Source organism: Stegodyphus dumicola, chromosome 6 (genome assembly GCF_044657685.1).
Source record: "Stegodyphus dumicola isolate Sdum_Otavi_A_Nest chromosome 6, ASM4465768v1".
Lineage (NCBI taxonomy): Eukaryota > Metazoa > Arthropoda > Arachnida > Araneae > Eresidae > Stegodyphus > Stegodyphus dumicola.
The window spans coordinates 76,889,135-76,906,882 of record NC_140773.1 but is presented as its reverse complement, the minus strand read 5'-3'; the positions used below and the strand labels follow the sequence as shown (position 1 = coordinate 76,906,882).

The following is a 17,748-nucleotide window of genomic DNA, read 5'->3' as shown; positions in this document are numbered from 1 at the left end:
AGAAAGCCCCCCAAAGAAAGATGTGTTGTAGACCACACCACTAATAAAAAACCAGGTGGGCTTTTTTTTCTTTCTTTCTTTAAGTCTTCTAATTAAAGTACGTATAATTTCTAAAATTGTCAGCATTTTTGACTCCCATGCAAATTATTTTATATTTGTACATTTCCTTAAAATTCTAAATCAACAATATATTTTCTATATTTATATCTTTTTTTAAAATTCTAAATCAACCATAATATTGGATTAGTTCAGTAATTAATCTTTTGTGAAGAAACGAATAGTACATACCTCCCTGAATTTATCCGAGGATCCCATATTAATGAATTTTCATTTGAATTATTCTTTCATTGTAATCCACTACTAATCAGGTTAAACAATCACTTGGTATAAAGCACCATAAATAATTACGTCAATTATAAATTTTTTTAGTCTGTTTATAAAGCATCTCATATCTGCTTTGTTTAGATACTTCTGATAATGCTGTGAAAGGAACAAAACGAAAATGCTTTTTGGGTGATTTCACCGAAGAAGATGTAGCCTCGCCAACAAAGGCAAGAAAAGTCCTTAGTGTCGCAAATCATGTTGCCGAAGCATACAGGAAAAAAATCAGGAATTTGCAAAAAAAGAACAAGAGACTAAAAAGAAATATTTTATCTTTGGAAGACGTTTTGAATGAAATGAAACAGAAGTCGTTAATTACCGATTCAGCTTCTAAGGTATTAGAGGTAAGTAAACATAATTATACTCTAAATTTATTTTACGTACTTTTTCACTGTTATTTAAAAAAAATGCTAGTTTTTGTTAAGATAAAATTTTTGCTTTTTTTAAAAAATCTGTGCTAATACCTCTTAAAATAACAATCGTCCTAATTTTCTCAAAATTTTTCTAAATTCAAAATTCTCTTTAGCAGCTGGCATATCTATATATAAAATATGCAGAAGTCGTTTGCTCTATTTGCAAATATGTATGCGTGTGACCTCTTCATGAATAAAAATAAGAATTTGCAAGTGAATAAGTATGTTTATACATATTTTTTTTCCTCCTAGCTTTCTCTTCCTGGCTCTGCTGTTGAACTTCTTAGGCGGATAGAAAAGGGAAAGACAAATGAGACTTATCCTCCACAGTTGCGGGCATTTGCCTTAACTTTAAACTTTTATTCATCGAAAGCTTATAATTATGTCAGGAAAGTCTTTAACAGCAGCTTGCCTCATCCATCCACTTTAAGAAAGTGGTACCAGAGGGTCGATGGATCGCCTGGATTTACATCCGAGGCTTTTCTCGCACTTTCTGCTAGAGTTGAAGAAGCCAAAAAAGAAAATAAGAAGCTCATCTGTGGCTTATTAATGGATGAAATGGCCATAAGATCTCATGTTGAGTGGGATGGCAGTAAATATTTAGGATATGTAGATATGGGAAGTAACGTTGACGACGATGAAATGCCTGTTGCAAAGGAGACTTTGGTATTTATGGTCAATGCTTTGAACCAAAACTGGAAAATTCCAATTGCATATTTTCTCATTAATGGATTAAATTCCAATGAAAGAGCAAATTTAATAAAAGATGCCTTAGGCCGATTACACTGTATTGGAATAGACATAGTCTCTTTAACTTTTGATGGTTTGAGTGCCAATGTGAGCACAGTAAATAATCTTGGCGCAAATATTAACGCTGAGCATTTAAAAAATAGTTTTCCACATCCGGTGACAAAAAAAGATATATACATTTTCTTGGATGCTTCACATATGATCAAATTAATAAGAAACACTTTAGCCAGTAAAGGTTCTATTTTTGATGAGAATGGTGAAATGATTAATTGGCAGTATGTAATAGACTTGGTGGAATATCAAGAAAAATGTGGGCTGCATGCTGCCAATAAATTGCGCAGAAGACACATTGAGTGGCAACGAGAAAAAATGAAAGTTAAACTTGCCTCTCAAGTTTTCAGCCTAAGTGTTGCCAATTCCTTAACTTACCTATGTGATGATCTTAAACTTAAGGAATTTCAGGGTGCTGCTGCCACAGTTCGCTTTTTAACGATATTCAACAATTTATTTGATATCCTTAATTCCAAAAATATATTAAGCAAAGGGTTCAAATCACCACTAAATGCAAACAATCATCATATAATTTTTGACTTTTTAGAACATGCTGCTGCATACATAAGATGCCTTAGAATATCGGCTAATGGGGACCATATCCTTGTAAGCAATAGGAAAATGGGATTTTTGGGCTTTTTAACATCTGTTAAAAGCGTTCGACATTTGTACACGGAATTGTGTCAGGGGCCAAATCCTATAATGAAGTTCCTTTTAACATACAAGGTTTCGCAAGACCATCTCGAAATGGTTTTAGTGCAATTAGAATGAAAGGTGACATAACAATAATCCAACTGTTAAGCAGTTTAAAGCTGCATACATAAGACTGTTATGCCATCATGAAATCATCACATCTGATAATACTAATTGTATTATTTTGGATGAGACACATATTTTAAATATTACATCTGCCACGAACAAATATGTGTCTCAACTGAATTACTTTCATCAGGATAGTGATAATGACGATGGTATTTCAGACAACAGAAATGAATTAGAAATCCACTTATATTCGGATGAGTATCCTCAAAAAGTAAGGCAATACATTTCAGATATAGTGGAATACATTTCTGGATTCGTAGTGAGGAAATTATTAAAAAAAATACATTGTGCATATTGCTTATCAGCTTTAAGAAGGGACTTACACTTCGAAAACGGCTCTTTCATACAAAGGAAAAATATGGGTGTATTAATCACTCCGGCTGCCAACGTTGTAAAACTTTGTAAAAATGGGGAAAGAAATTTCAGAGTAGCGCAAGCTGCAGGAGATTTAGTGAAACGTCATATTATGCATCGACTAATTATTAAGACCCTCCATGAATCTGAATCCCTTTTCACCTCGTTAAATTCACACACTTTAAATTTTTCTCCATTAGAAAACCATAGATTATCTTTAATGAAAGCTATCTTATTTGAATATTTAAAAATCAGATTTTATCATGTGGGGAAACAGATTACTGAAAAACTGCAACTTAAAAAAATTCGTAGCATTAACACCAAAACAACTTTATTTAAAGGTCATTAGTGCACATTTGATCAAATATTAGTTATATGCTTTGACTCTTTCCCCATTTTTAGTAAATTTTATTTCTTGGTTCTGAATTATTTGAGTGGTTATTCACTGTCAGAAAATAATTTTTCTTTAGTTTTTTTAGCCTTATGTATTAAAATTTGACACATTATATGATATATGGTAGTATTAGTGTATTAAAGTGTATAGCAAATTTTTTTTTGAAGGAGAGCATGTAGGTTTTCTACACATGCCAAGAAAAAGTGTGCTTCCTTTTCTTTTATGTGTTTGTGAACATTTAATGAAAATGATCTCTTTCAGTAATGTATATAAATTCTGTAGTAGAAGTTTAATGTAAGCTTTCACATATTACTACTGTTTATATGACTTTATTGTGAACATAATGTACATACTTCTTTTCTGAACTTCACTTGTAGCTTTATTGCCTCTGATTTTTAGGGTCTATGTAATGTAACAATTATTTATTATTATTAATTATTTATTTTTATACATTTACTGTGTTATAAAGAAAGTTATATGTAATTATGATTAGATGCCATTAGATGTTATTTATTTGGAAAGTGCAAGTCTTTTTAGTCATATTCAGTATAATATATGCATTGTGATTGAAATAAAATTCCTTAAACTTATAGTTATCTTGGAGTTAATTACAATAAAAAGTTTTTCTTGTATAAAATTTATATTTTACGATACTAAATTCGTTAAGAATCGTTCTGCATTTGAATCTATCACTAAAATTTTTGTATTTTTAATTTCAGATTATTATTAATTTAGTTTGTTCCAGTTTTTTTTTATTTTATTTTAAATTTTGTAGACGCCGATGGACATATTACAAAATATTATTCTACAGCATGAAAATTATCCTGTTAAATTTAAAAATAAAGTGTCCAATTTTAGGGAAATTATTAATTTTGGCTGATGTTTATCGATCTAACCTCTTCTGCAAATTCAACGGCAGCTTCTGCGAAATGACATCTTCCCAAGTTCGCATTTCGAACTAAGAGAAAAGAGGAGAAAAAAATCGCAAGCCATGGCGATAGCCCGCCAAAGTCTGGGTTCAGTTCCATTTCATGCCCAAACTCCTGAAGCTCATTCCTGTGCCGCTTTTTCACCCGGTTTTGAATGGCGATGCTCCGTCTAGTATATAACAGGTCTATGGTTTAAATAAGGAGGTTACAATTTAATAAACAATGATTAGATAGCGACATAATTAATTCACTAATGCATAGTAATTCGTCCTGAAAAAAAGCAAATTCATTAAGAATTCCAAAGAGTTTTTTGTCCAGTTCAGAATCATGATGAAAAACGACATAAGCTAGTCTAATTCGACTATCAGTTTAACTGTCATCTGTCTAACACACAAATGGGAAATTATCTTTCACAGAATTGTCACAAATCCTAGTCTGAATTGTCAAAGGATCACTAGGGTGAGGGAGGTCCTTAAATACCACCTCGGTTTGGAACATATGTTTGCTGATATTAGTTTTTAAATTCTTTTTCATGTAAAGCATGAAAATCACTAGGGGTGAAACCTGTAATTGGGAAATAACCTTCATAGGTAATTGCTCTGTAGCCATGCAAACTTTTAGTAAAACTCTTCTTTGAATTCGCTTCAGTAATCTAAGATTAGGCTTGGTTATCTGAATATGGCAAACCTAGGAAGGCTATCTGCCTAAGAGGAGAAATGTCTACGTGGAGGACTTCCTGAGGAAAACTGGCTAGTAGACAGGTTACACATGGGGAAAACCAACTATACCACCAGCCCGTTGGCTTGGACTTGAACCCAAAGAAGCTTGAGCTACCAGTTCAGTGGGTCTTAACCACCTGGCCGCTGGTAGGGCTCTGTGGTTTAAGAAACATATTTCTCTCTTTAAATTGTCTATAAATTAATTTTAGTGCTTACTATAAATAAAATCACTTCGCTTTCAAAGAAAAATAATATAATATTTCTTCTATTAATATTCTATTGAAAGTTCAAACAAAATCATTTTCCTTCTACGTGAAGAAAAGAAACTTTATAAAGGTGAGGATGCTTTTAATAGTCATGTTTGCAGCATAATTTTGATTCGTACTTATTTTAGAGCAAATACCTTAGGCACCATATTATGGAAACCATGTAGGTAGCATTTCTTCAATAGTCCTAAAACTTTGTAAAAGTACTGTTTATTTCGATTTATGTTTTTAAATTTTAAAGTAAACTTTCTATCATTTTACAACGTTTTTGCATATATAGACTACGTCATTTAATTTTTAATATAATATATTAAAATTTTAAATCTATAATGGTACATTTTGCTTCCTCATTTTTCTCTTTGTTGTATTTTCAGTTAAACCATCGTTTGAAGGCAGGAGCTTGGAATGCTATATAAATGTCCGAAAATTCACTCTCTGGGTAGAATTTGATTCATTTTAAATTTCATACATGCAGAAAATTTGAAAAATCACTATGCATAATATTTAACCACCTAAGAAAAGCAAAGCCTCAAACTTTAACCCTGCTAGAGTAATCACGCTGTAGTATCTGTTTTCAACACAAATTTTAAACAAACAAATCTAAGTAGCTTCCTTAGTCCAAGATATATCGTTTCTGTGCGAGAACTGTGGAAATGAAGTACAACAGCAGACTATAAATAGCTCCAAGCACAGCGGAGAATTTTCAGTTCGGCAAGATCCTCCTACTAATTGGATTAATCCGAAGTCCCGATTCTTCTCGTCTATGCTAGTGACGATTTGTCCTTATAAACAGACAGCAAGAAGAAGACAAGGCATAATGAATTAGGAATTCTGCGTAAGTTTTAACTGCATAGAATAGGAAGGTTCGTAATTCAGCTGCGAATGCAATTAATTCCTCGCGAATGTTCGGAATGGATATACTATACAGATATATATACATCGAACGCTGGCATCGCCCTCTCGCCGTTCGATAATTTGATGTTTAATCATTTAGAGCCACAAACCTAAGGCTTAAAACAAGAAAAGACACTGCGAGAGTTGCATCGGAATTCAATAGATTCCTAACGATACATCTCATTATACTTCTAAATGCAATCACAGAGTAAAAGATAATATATCTAATTGTATTCCTAAATTCTCTTTCCGATAGTCGCATATTTAATTTAGTCGAGTTTGTTAAATTCGAAAAGGGAGTTGAAATGAAGTCTCGAAATTTTAATCTCACTTGGTTCATTCTGCAGCTCATATTATCCAGCTTGACGAACTCGGCAGTTTTGGTTCGAGTGCTTCTCTTTTTCCTCGCATACTCGTTTCTCATAGCGCAAAGTTTAACGACCATGCTTTTAATCTGAAAAAGAGAAACTTTAAATTAGAAGTGGCAGACATAAACACGCTTCTTTCATTTTCCGGATAAGCTTCATCAAAGATGAAATGGAATCAAAGTTAACACCGTGTTGTGTTTAAAAACTGATAATACAATTAACAACACATATAAAATTTTCTTGCATAGACAATACGTTTCTTTTTATTATTTTGCTTATTGCTTTTCTTCTGTATCTGAGTAGGGGGTAAACGATCAATATAGTGTCTATCACCACACAACAGATAAATACATCTAACAATTTTAGAAACTAAATGATAATATAATTAAAGATAATTGATAATATAATTAATTATAAGATCAAGGGTAAACATATTTCCTGAACACATAATATAACCTTCTTTTTACAACCTTGTTTATTACTTTTTATTATTTGTATATTTTATATATAAGTTTGGAGCAGTCCTTATAAATTTACCTATTAAGCATATTACATATCTAGCGAATTTAGGATTTAGAAATTAATCAATGCCGTTAACAATAAAGGTACCAGATACAGAGTTCTTCTGGGCAGATAGTGAAAGTTTCTGATTATTACCTATTTCATTGTTTATCATTATTTATGTCTTCTGTACCTGTGTTTAGAGTAAAAACGGGATGAATGGTATACTTTTATTCAGCTGAAAACTTTTCCACAGAAACTGTTAGAATACTTTTCCAAGGAGAGCTAATAATATTTCTAACCATTAAACTCACCTTAAATTTAAGATGCAAACAATTAATATTTAATCTAAATCTTGTTTTTCAGTTTCCTTACTCTTCTTCAATCTATTTTAAATGACAACTGATTTTAGTTAAGTTTAATTAATTAAATAGTTATATTTAAGCATTTGAATTTAGCTTAATCATTTAATTCAAACAATTCTATTCCTAACCTGTATAGTTACTAATGGGTATAATTAAATTTAATCATCTTAATTAGATTAGTTTAATCATTAAAATTTTATTTCCAATAAATATGGTTATGTTTAATTATTTTTAATTAGTTTAATAATTTAATCATTACAGTCCTAATTTTTAGTGATAAGAGTTAAGCTAAATTACTGCGAGAAAGCTAAATTTTATAATTTTTGTAGCATGTAAAATTACAATGTTTAAAACTAGAAAGAAAGAAAAGCTACAATTGGAAAATTTAGGAAATTTCATCATTAGAAAGAATTTCATTTGAAAACAAACTTTGAGCACTGAAAACAATCTTCGAGTAATCTCATTCATAAAAGTGTTTGAAAAATTTCTTATTAATCCGTCCCTAACAAAACAATCCCACTGGCCGTTACGTACCATTGGCTACTGCTTCATTACGTTTGTTTCCCCCTTCAACGTCGCCTCACCCCCTAATTGGAGAATTTTGACTATTTTCCTTTTCTGGTAGCCTGTGGAATTTTTCTAATTCCGACAACTTTTTTTCGGCAGTTTATGCTTAACTTTACTTTGGTTAGGCCAATGCTATGGACGCAGGTATGTTAGTCTTCTATTTTTCTCTGCCTTTGGTCTTAGCAAGACCCATTTTGAGACGTTTTTATTATGTTTCTTTTAATTCTTCTCTTTAAAAAAGTTTATATTCTTCATGCGCATTGGGATCTCCCTTAAAATTGTGTAATTTTTTACTAATAGCTTTTTAGCTTTTTATTTTAATTTGTACTTTCGCCTAAATAGGCTTTCTTGTATAGTTTTTTCTTGCTTAAATAGTAAGTTTTACATATACAATTTTAAATTGCAGTCGCGTTGGGAAAAGAAGCAGAACCATTTAGACTTACTATATTAAGATAATTTAGTTTGATTATTCTATTAATGTAATTCCGCTTTCAGTATTAATTGTTTTCGGTTGACAAAACGCGCTAATGGAATTAGCTGGATTCGAGTTTTGTGACGCTTTTTTCTTGATAGGTCCCTTATAAGCCTCGAGTTGGGCTAATTTATCCTTTATTGCAATTTTCTGTACGTATTTTCTGTGTATTTGAAATGCTTTTGATTATTTGCGTGCATCATTTAAAAATTAAAATTTTTGATTTAAAACTTATTAGTTTTTTTCATCTCTTTTTGGTTTTGAAGTTATCTCGTTTTGTAAATTTTTACATTATGTTTTTACGCGAAAACATTTACTCCTTTAGTATTGTATTGTTGTTTTTACATGGTCTAACTTTTATACTCAGGAAATACAGTATCAAATGTACTTTTAAACAATCGCTTTTTGAACTTTCCTCTTTTTTGCAAATATTTTAAAAGCTTAATGCGCAAACTTCTTGACTACACAGGTCTCTCTTATTCCAGTAGTACTTTCTACTTTCGTATTTAAGTAATGAAATATATAAAATGTATTTTTAAATTACAGGTTTCGATGAAGTGCATTGGAAAAAAAAAAGCTCTTGGCAGATTTTAAATAAATATTTTCAAAGAGAATGTTCAAGGAACTGAATGTAATCGTTTTTGCATACCTTACTCCACATCGGTTCTATTGTCCTTTGAAAATTCTATTAATTTTCTTATACAATTCGTGCATGGTCAATAATATTTTAATATCTACATTTTTAAACCTTTCAAATGAATCTGAATATAATTTTAAAAGTTTTTTTAACTTTATTTTATACATTCTATTCTATAGAATGCAAAAAAAAATGTAATAAACAAAACAATAACTACCACCGAAAATAAAAACATTCTTTCTAATCCAACGTAAGTTTGCAGTCAGTTTCTTTAAATTTATGTTTGATCTGGATATCCATTCTCACTATCGATTAAAAATCATGCGTCTGCTAACATTCTTTTGATTTAAAAATCGCTTATTGTTTCAACTTCACAAATAGTTAAAAATTTGAATAAACTTTTAAAACAGACAAAATTTTAAAAATATTTTTAGAAGCTCCAAACAAATATTCGCTTGGAAAACAAACTATTTTTTGCCCTCCAAGAGTTCAGTCGGATGTTTAAAAGCAGCGTAGAGTATTCTTGAGATACTTGTTTGCATGCAATGTTCATTGCTATGTCAAATGTGTGTGTATAAGGGGAAAGAAGTGATTCAAGACACTATTTACTTAATTGTCCCATAACATAAACTTTACATTTTCAAAGACCCAATTAAAATCTAGATAGGCTCTTACGCTATGCAATGAAAAAAGGACATCTGAAAAAGAAGATGCATGTAATAATATGAAATCTAGCAACAGAAGACGAGGAACCATGTATACCTAGATAACATAAGCATCTCCACTCCTATACCAGCAACTTACAAACATAAAGAAATACTTTTAAACAGCTATATATTATTGCGCATATTTATACAACAGTGAACTTTCAATTAAGAAATATTATGAAATGTCTAACTAAGTAGCGAATACCAAAATAGTAATTACTGAAACCACAGTTAAACGTAATGCAGCCATATATAACAAATGTAATCAACTACCATAGGAATCATAGAACTAACTTACTTATGTAAATTATTTCAGTAAAGTAATGTAGAAAACGAATGAGAACCCAGATACCACTGACGGTGCGGGGCGCGGTGAGCTGAATATAGGGTGTGGCGAATCATGGGGGGCACTCAGGGCCCTGTAGGACGTTGGTGTATATAAATGCATAGTACATGAGGACAACACTTGAATTACCTACTGATAAACACCTGCTGTGGCACTTCTTCACCCAGGGCCGATCCTAGCGGAAGGGAAGAGGTGCACAGCACGTGGAGGACGAAATGATTATCAAACATTTTATATTTCTGTAAAAAAAGGGGGCGGCCAATTTTAATTTGCACTGGGCGGCCGACAGTCTAGGATCGGCACGGTAGTGTCTTCAGTAACAGACATAATATTTGAGTTTGCCGCCACATTAAAACCTGATCATTTGATATTAAAACTTGTTTTTGACCGTTTTTGATAATTTTAGTTATTTTGAAGATTGAAATCAACCGAAGCGTTGGAAGATTAGAGCTGTTCCAAATTTTGTCGGTGTTTTTTCCATCTCAAAGCATGAAACGTAATTGAATGGAATTTAAAGTAAAAAATCTGCTAACCCCAATACTGCTGCAGCACGTTTCTTCAAGCAAACTGCTTATTAGCTCCAAGTAACTGCTACTGTCTAAAAATGTGTTTCTGTATTTACTACCCTATCTGCAGAGCCATTTACTTCATTGAAAGGCTCAAACTATTCATTTAGTGAGCTGCAGTAAGCTTGATTCATGATCATGAAAGAAGTATAGCCTCAAATCATGAAGTAGGATGAGAAGCAGACATGAAAACTCTGCGCCTAGCCTAAGGGATGATAGATGATAAATCGCCACAAATTCCTTTTCCATTTTCATAGCAGAAATACTTCCTTTACCTGGGCTCAGGTGCTCCTCAGCCTGAAATTTAGTATGCCATCTTGACTGTAGCAAAGAATAAAAATAGTTCCAAGCAAATGTATATGTGGAGGAATAGGGATAAAATATAAACAGAAAAAAAAAATTTATCTTTGGAAGAAACCAACTTTTCCATAGAATTTCAAAAAAGTAATATCTGGAAATTGGTGCAAAGGGAATGAATGATATTCGGAGGCCTGACTTATTTTCAGCATTTTATTCTTTCCTTTCCATTTGTTCTTTTTTTCTTTGTTCTTTCAAATGCTTTGATAAGAATTTCTTGCAATGTACTGTTTAGTTTTTTTTTTTCTTTTTTAATGTATAGTCTCATATGTGGATGGTTACAAGAAAAATCGTTCTAATGAATTTGCTGATCTAGCTAGTTGGATATTAAGTTTGTTATTATTTTACCTTTACTGATCATAGTCCTCATTACAAAAATTCGAAATCACCGAGCAGAGAAATTATCATCATAAAATTTCAAAAATTGTGCTTTGAAGCAGTCTTCACAAATTTTTTATGATGTACACTGAAATTGATTATATATGAACGTTTAGTTCTAAGCATTGTTTATGATTCACAGTGATTATTACAATTAATAAATTACAAACCGCACTGTGTGCATAAAATAAAGAAATGATGGCTTTCCATCGTTACTTCAAACTACACTTAATGCCCCATATCAGCCATGGAAACCGTCTTTAATGATTTATATAGAAACGAAAAATCAAGACGTAATTAACCTTAAGCTAAATAAAAAAAAAAATCTGATGTGTATACCACATGACTTCCTTGTACGAAATATTAAATTATAAGCATTTTTTTCTTGTATTTCATTTAAACTTATTGGATTGAATTAAATCTATTTCGCCGACAGCGCATAAACCACAATAGAATAAATGCATTCTTTAAAATTCACTCTATTTGTTTACCATAGCGACACTCTGTCGCTAGGTTCAATTAACAGTATTATATTTCGTTCATAACTCAGAATGCACAAAATTTATATCATTTAAAGAATTATCTAATCGTTCCTACATGTCCTATTCAAATACTATAATAAAGCTAGAACAATGTATAAAAGAAATTAAGCAAACAAAACAAAAAATAAATTTTTCGCAGACGATTGAGTATTTCTCATTCAATTAATTCAGTTCTCACTTCGCGACAAGGCAAAAAGACATAAAATCTCAAAATATCTGTATTAAAATTACGAAGTAAATCTTAAAGACTTATTTCCTCGAAAAAATTCCAGAAAGGATTAAGCATGATTTAATTCGCAATAATAAATGAAGGCGTTATCTTTGTTGCTTCGAAGCTAAATTTCTCTAGATTAGCAACAAATCCACTATCCTGCTGTTTCAAAAGTAAACAAGCAATGGCCGCCATCAAAAAAATTTATTAGGCTTAGCGGCACTTAAACAACTTTTTGTTGATAATTCTAAACATGTTGCATACAGATTTACTAAAGGCATAAAAACCTTAACCCGAAGATAAGAACAACATAATTCAATCATTTTCAAAGCAAAAAATGTACAATTTACAAACATATAAGAGTAAAGAAACTGAGATCACTGAGCCGGGTAACAGAGTGGATATATATATAAATATTTTTATATACGTGTGGTGCGACCGATTGCAACCGAAATACGAGGTGCACATCTACATATAGCAGTCCTATATACAAAATTTCAGCGTTCTGAGGCTACTCGTTTTTGAGTTATGCGAGATACGTACGTGCGTACATATGTTCGTACAGACGCCACGAAAAATTCTCTTCAGAATTCATTTTAAAGCAGTTTTATAATTTTTTTGAAGGAAAAGAGTATTTTATTCTATACTTACGTACAAATATCACGCAAGAACATCGTTAAATTGCATTCGATAGCGGCCAAAATGGATATTTTTGTTGAAATATGCTGCCTGAAACTTTTCGCGATTACAATACTTCCTTTTTACTTCGCACAAGGAAATAAAAAGAGTCTTTTATTCTGTCCTTACGTACATATATCACGCAAAAACATCGTTAAATTGCATTCGAAAGCGGTCAAAATGGTTATTTTCGTTGAAATATGGAGCCTGAATCTTTTCGCGATTACAGTACTTCCTTTTTACTTCGTGCAAGGAAATAAAAATCAAATCTAAGTTGCTGGATGGTACTTAATATCAAAGAGAAATAGCATTACTATTGCACTGCTTCGTGATAAAAGTAAAAAAGTCTGATATATGGACTCTACTAAGTTAGGATGGAGCAAGACCATACAGGGGTAGAGCGACTTGTAGAGCATGTGGTGTTTGTTATAAGACCAGGAACCTAGGCTGTGAACTGACATTGTATCCATTTCATTATCCGACACAACTCTTAGAGACTACCAAATTTTGCAGTCGATGTAGCATATTTTAGATGGGCAGTGGTTTAATAAAGAAGATTATGTCGAATTAGTATCTATTCAATAGTTTGTTCAGTAAACCCTAGACGAACGCATAGATTATGTCATTAACATATTGCGCGTCCGGCAAACTCGCGTTCCGCAGTTAACTTTCTATGGAAAAAATGTGTTATGTATAACTCAGATTAAGAAAATATGAAAAATTTATACAAAACTAAATGTTATTGTAATTAAAAGCGAAAATGAAACAAATGTTAATTGAAAGAATTTCTATTACTGTTTAATAAACAGGTACATATCATAAATTATTTTTTAAATATCTGATGGTTATTGCCTGGGGCAATGTCTGACACAACTCATCAAACTTTTAGCGGTAAGGAGTGTAAAGGTTTTCGATACGTCTCAGTGTCCTATTCTTTCTTCATTTTGGGTTAATCTTCCTTACGAAATCAAACAGTTCCTGTGACTTTTCTAACAATTCGTTTACTTGCTTGTACGTTAAAGGTTCTTTATCTTCTTCACTATTGCTGCTTTCAACTTTGACTGGTATTATAAGTTCATCCAGATCTTCATTTGTCATTTTATAATTGTCATTCTCTATAAATTAACTTTTCCTTATTATATGTCTTATGTTGAGCTGCTTCCAAAATGCCGTTAGTTTGTCAGCCTTCCCTTCGTTTAGTGTTTAATTTGTAGAAATGAAAACATGTCTGACATAATATGGTTTGAGCGTTTTATGGTTCCTTCATCCATTGGTCGGATTAAGGAAGTGGTGTTCGAAGAAAGTAATAAAACCTCTACATTTGGATGCAGTGTCATGAGGGATTCAACACTCATAACACTGCATCAAAATGGGAGGGCTGGCATTTAAAGAAGCCCTATCTATTTCCGCAAAATGAATCTATCCTTAAATGCTTTAAAACACCGGAGCAACTTTTTCTGTTTCTTTGTGATATAGGTTTGTTATCACATTCGCTTATAAAATAGCCTCTTTTCATCCGCATTGAAAACTTGTTGTGGAGCGTAACTCCTGTCTTCAATCATTTCAAAAATTAGGATTTGAATTTCTTTGCTGATTTTTTATTGTTGGGCAAATTGAAATGATGCTTCTTCATCTAACATTTCTAAGTTCTTCATCTAACATTTGCTTGTTTGAAAGTCAATTTTCTCTGAACATTGACCATCTTTATTTAATACAAACGAATACAAATCTAAAGCTTTGTTTCGAATAGCAACATTATCCACAACTAAGCCTTTTTCGTTTACTTGATTCTTATTCTAAGCTGGTAAAATTTTTTTCAATCGTTTCCAATTAAGAAATTCTTGAAACTTCAACAACCGTTGACGAAGTATTCCCTGAAGCTTTGACACTACACCGAATCTTTTTCTCATTCTTCCGTATTGCTCTTATCCATGATTCCTTTGTAGCTAATTCTTTTGCAAGTATACTATTTTCCAATTCATCTACAATTTCAATTTTCTGAAATGATATCAAAATATTGCATTTCTTTTTTCTTCCTTTTGCTGCTTTATCATCTTTATTCATCCTTTTGGATGCCATATTGAATTAAAGCCATACAAATGCAAAAATAGAAGAGCATAACTACGTAATTACTGCTTTGATAAGTGAAATGATAGCGACTAGGCGTGTGTCACTCAGCCAGCGGGCAGCACCAAGCAGAGTTACCATATGCGTGCGTAGGTGTTCTTTTGTAAAGAGCAAGGTCAGTAGACAAATAAGGTTCTGTTCAACAAGAAAGTTTTATGACGTCATTTATTAAATGGGCGAAACGAAGACACAAAAGGAATAATTGCTTTTGAGAAAACTTGTGATTCTGTGGGTCACATGCTAAAAGATTTCTCTCCAGTTTGCTAAAGCGTACGTTGCTATTGCAACCCAACCGACTCTCTGCAGCGAATTGCGTATAATGGAAATTCTCGCTTTTGGCAAATTAAATGGAGACAATTAAGATACCGCGTATAAACAAAATCTCATTGCGTAAGTACGCGTTAAACAAGTGTTCGCAGTATTAAAGCTACTTACAGAGAAATGCGTCTAAAAGCTATTCTAATAATGAGAGAAAATCATTATTAACGAGACAGACAACATATCAAATTTATTATTATTTATATACATGTCTCGAAACAGCGGTAGGTGTTTGGAGACAAAGGAAACCAGGATACACCTCTTTGGCCGTAATTTAAAATTTGAAACTTTCCAGACTTTTTTTTATTATTATTATTTAATTTCTTCAAATATAATGCAGGACTCTAACATTTGGTGGCAACAGTTTGAAAGGTGAAACGGACATTTATAGTGATTTAGCGTAAAATCTCAAAAGGAAAACAATAGTCTTTCAGGAACAAAGCCCCTTTGGACTAATAAAACAAATTCCAAATTTTAAATTTGGTCTTCCACATGCCCATATTCGTATGAAGATTACGTCATTCAAAACTCGATGGCTCTATGTACCCTTGTTTTATCACAGTGCGAGAACTATACACACATTTCTGCAGATTTTTCATTGTTTAATTTCTTGAAATTAGCATTTGGTGGCAACAATTTGAAAAGAGATTCGCCGTTTATAATGATTCAAAGCAAAATCACAAAACGAAAACAAAGCTCTTCAGGAACTAAGCCCTTTGGACTAAAAAAAAAAAAAAAAAAAAAAAAAAAAAAAAAGGCAGTTCTATATCTCCCGTTCTACTGGGCCGATTGACGAATTCAAGTTGCGTTTTTGCATGTCTCAAAAGCCCGACTTGGGATATATGTTAGATTTATATATGCATTTATAAATATCTTTTTCTTAATTACCTTTACTTGATTTCTCCTTTCACATTTCGAAATTTAGGTTCATTCCAAATAAAATTCACCCATTTTTATGATTTATTTTAAAATAATATTTATAAATTTTTGGAAAAAACTTTTGAAATATAACCTATAAAATTTTTACCGTCATCTTAAAGTAGATGCATTTCTAAGTATGCATGCAAGAAATTAGAGCTTTTTATTCAAAATTTCCGAAGATATACGTGATTTTATATATTGGCACGTTTTGAAATTTGGCATATTTGTTGAAAGCGATAATAACATCTAATATGGTTTACGCACTTTGTTAAAATTATTTGAAAGTAGGAAAGATTTGATGTTGCACGATGGAAGGGAAAGGAAAATAGGTTGCCATATATTAAAAAGTTCGCGAAGTGAATTATTCTTGGAGCAAATAGAAAAAAATGCTGCAAGCTAAATTTTTGAATTTCTCCGTAAATTTCGCACCAAATTTTAAAAAATTTAATATTTAGGCACAATTTGAATCGCAGAATCAAAATATGGAAAAACATTGGTACGTTATTTCAGAAAAAGACGCATTTTGTGTCACAATACGTACCTTAGAACAATGCAAAATATAAATCTAATTTATATCTTAAGTCGCGCTTTCGAGTCATGAAAAACGCAAGTTGGATTTCGTCAATCAGCTTACTAGAATGGGAGATAGAAAACTGTCCCCCACTTTTTTTTTTTTTTTTTTTTTTTTGCAGTGTAGAATACTTCAGCTATCTCAGGCACATTGAACAAAGAGGTATGCAGACTTATATACTTTACTTTTGAGAATCCCTGTATTGCGCAATATTTGTGTAATTATGTATGTACTGCATAATTACTTTATAAAATACTGACTGTGTAATTTTAACTCAAAGTACTTGAAACCTATTAGACTGATAAATTGAGCTGAGGCACATTAATGGTACTCCTCCTTCGGGCTGAAAGAGCTAAATAATGGTCTCCCGCAGGTGTTGTAACTCTAGGTCTACCTGAAACATTTCTTCTAGACACAGAATCCTCGAATTCAAACTGATTTCGTAGTCGGTGGACTACACTACGAGAGACATTGAGACGTCTAGTAGCACCAGCTTGCGACATCCCCATTTCCATCCATCCGATCGCTCGTCACTTCAACGAATCGGGCAAACGAGTTCTAGACATTGATAGACTCTCCTGGATATTGTCATCGAAATTGCTAATAAAATTTGACGATAACAAAACTTACAGTTTTTGCATTTTTTCTCCAAATCCTACTTAAAGTATTCATTTCTATAAAATAAAGGTGGTAACTATTGGTTTTTATATTTTCTTAAAACTTCCTTTTTTGACAGAAACAGTCTCTTGTTCTGTCCGTACGTACAGATGTCACGCAAGAACAACATCGTTCAAATCTTTTCGAGAGCGGTTGAAATGAATCGCGATTACAATACTTCCTTTACTTTGTACAAGGAAATAAAAAGCAGTACTGCACGTTTTTAAGTAACTTTACTGCATAGCTATATTTTCTGTTTTTTAAACAAGCTTACAAGCTTTCTAGCTCAATAAATTTTAATCTGATTCATTTTTACTGATTTACTTTAAAAGCATATTTCCCCAAAAAATATAAATATTCAAAAATTTCTGAACATCTGCTTTTAAATAGTCATCTTTTAATACAAATGAAATATAGCGTTATTTAAAAATTGAATTGCAATTAATATTAAAATTCAATTGTATCTTTTTGTTGTTTTTCAATTAA

At 31.9% G+C, this 17,748-nt stretch overlaps 1 protein-coding gene across 2 annotated transcripts in view; it reads right to left on the bottom strand.

Annotated features, from left to right (window-relative positions):
- LOC118188914 (uncharacterized) overlaps positions 1-17,748 on the bottom strand; it is a 176,958-nt gene that overhangs the window by 148,110 nt on the left and 11,100 nt on the right. For both annotated transcript variants that reach the window (XM_035359436.2, XM_035359438.2), the window contains exon 3: positions 6,305-6,427. In XM_035359436.2, coding sequence (XP_035215327.2) covers positions 6,305-6,427 — 123 coding nt within the window. The remainder of the gene's footprint in view (positions 1-6,304; positions 6,428-17,748) is intronic.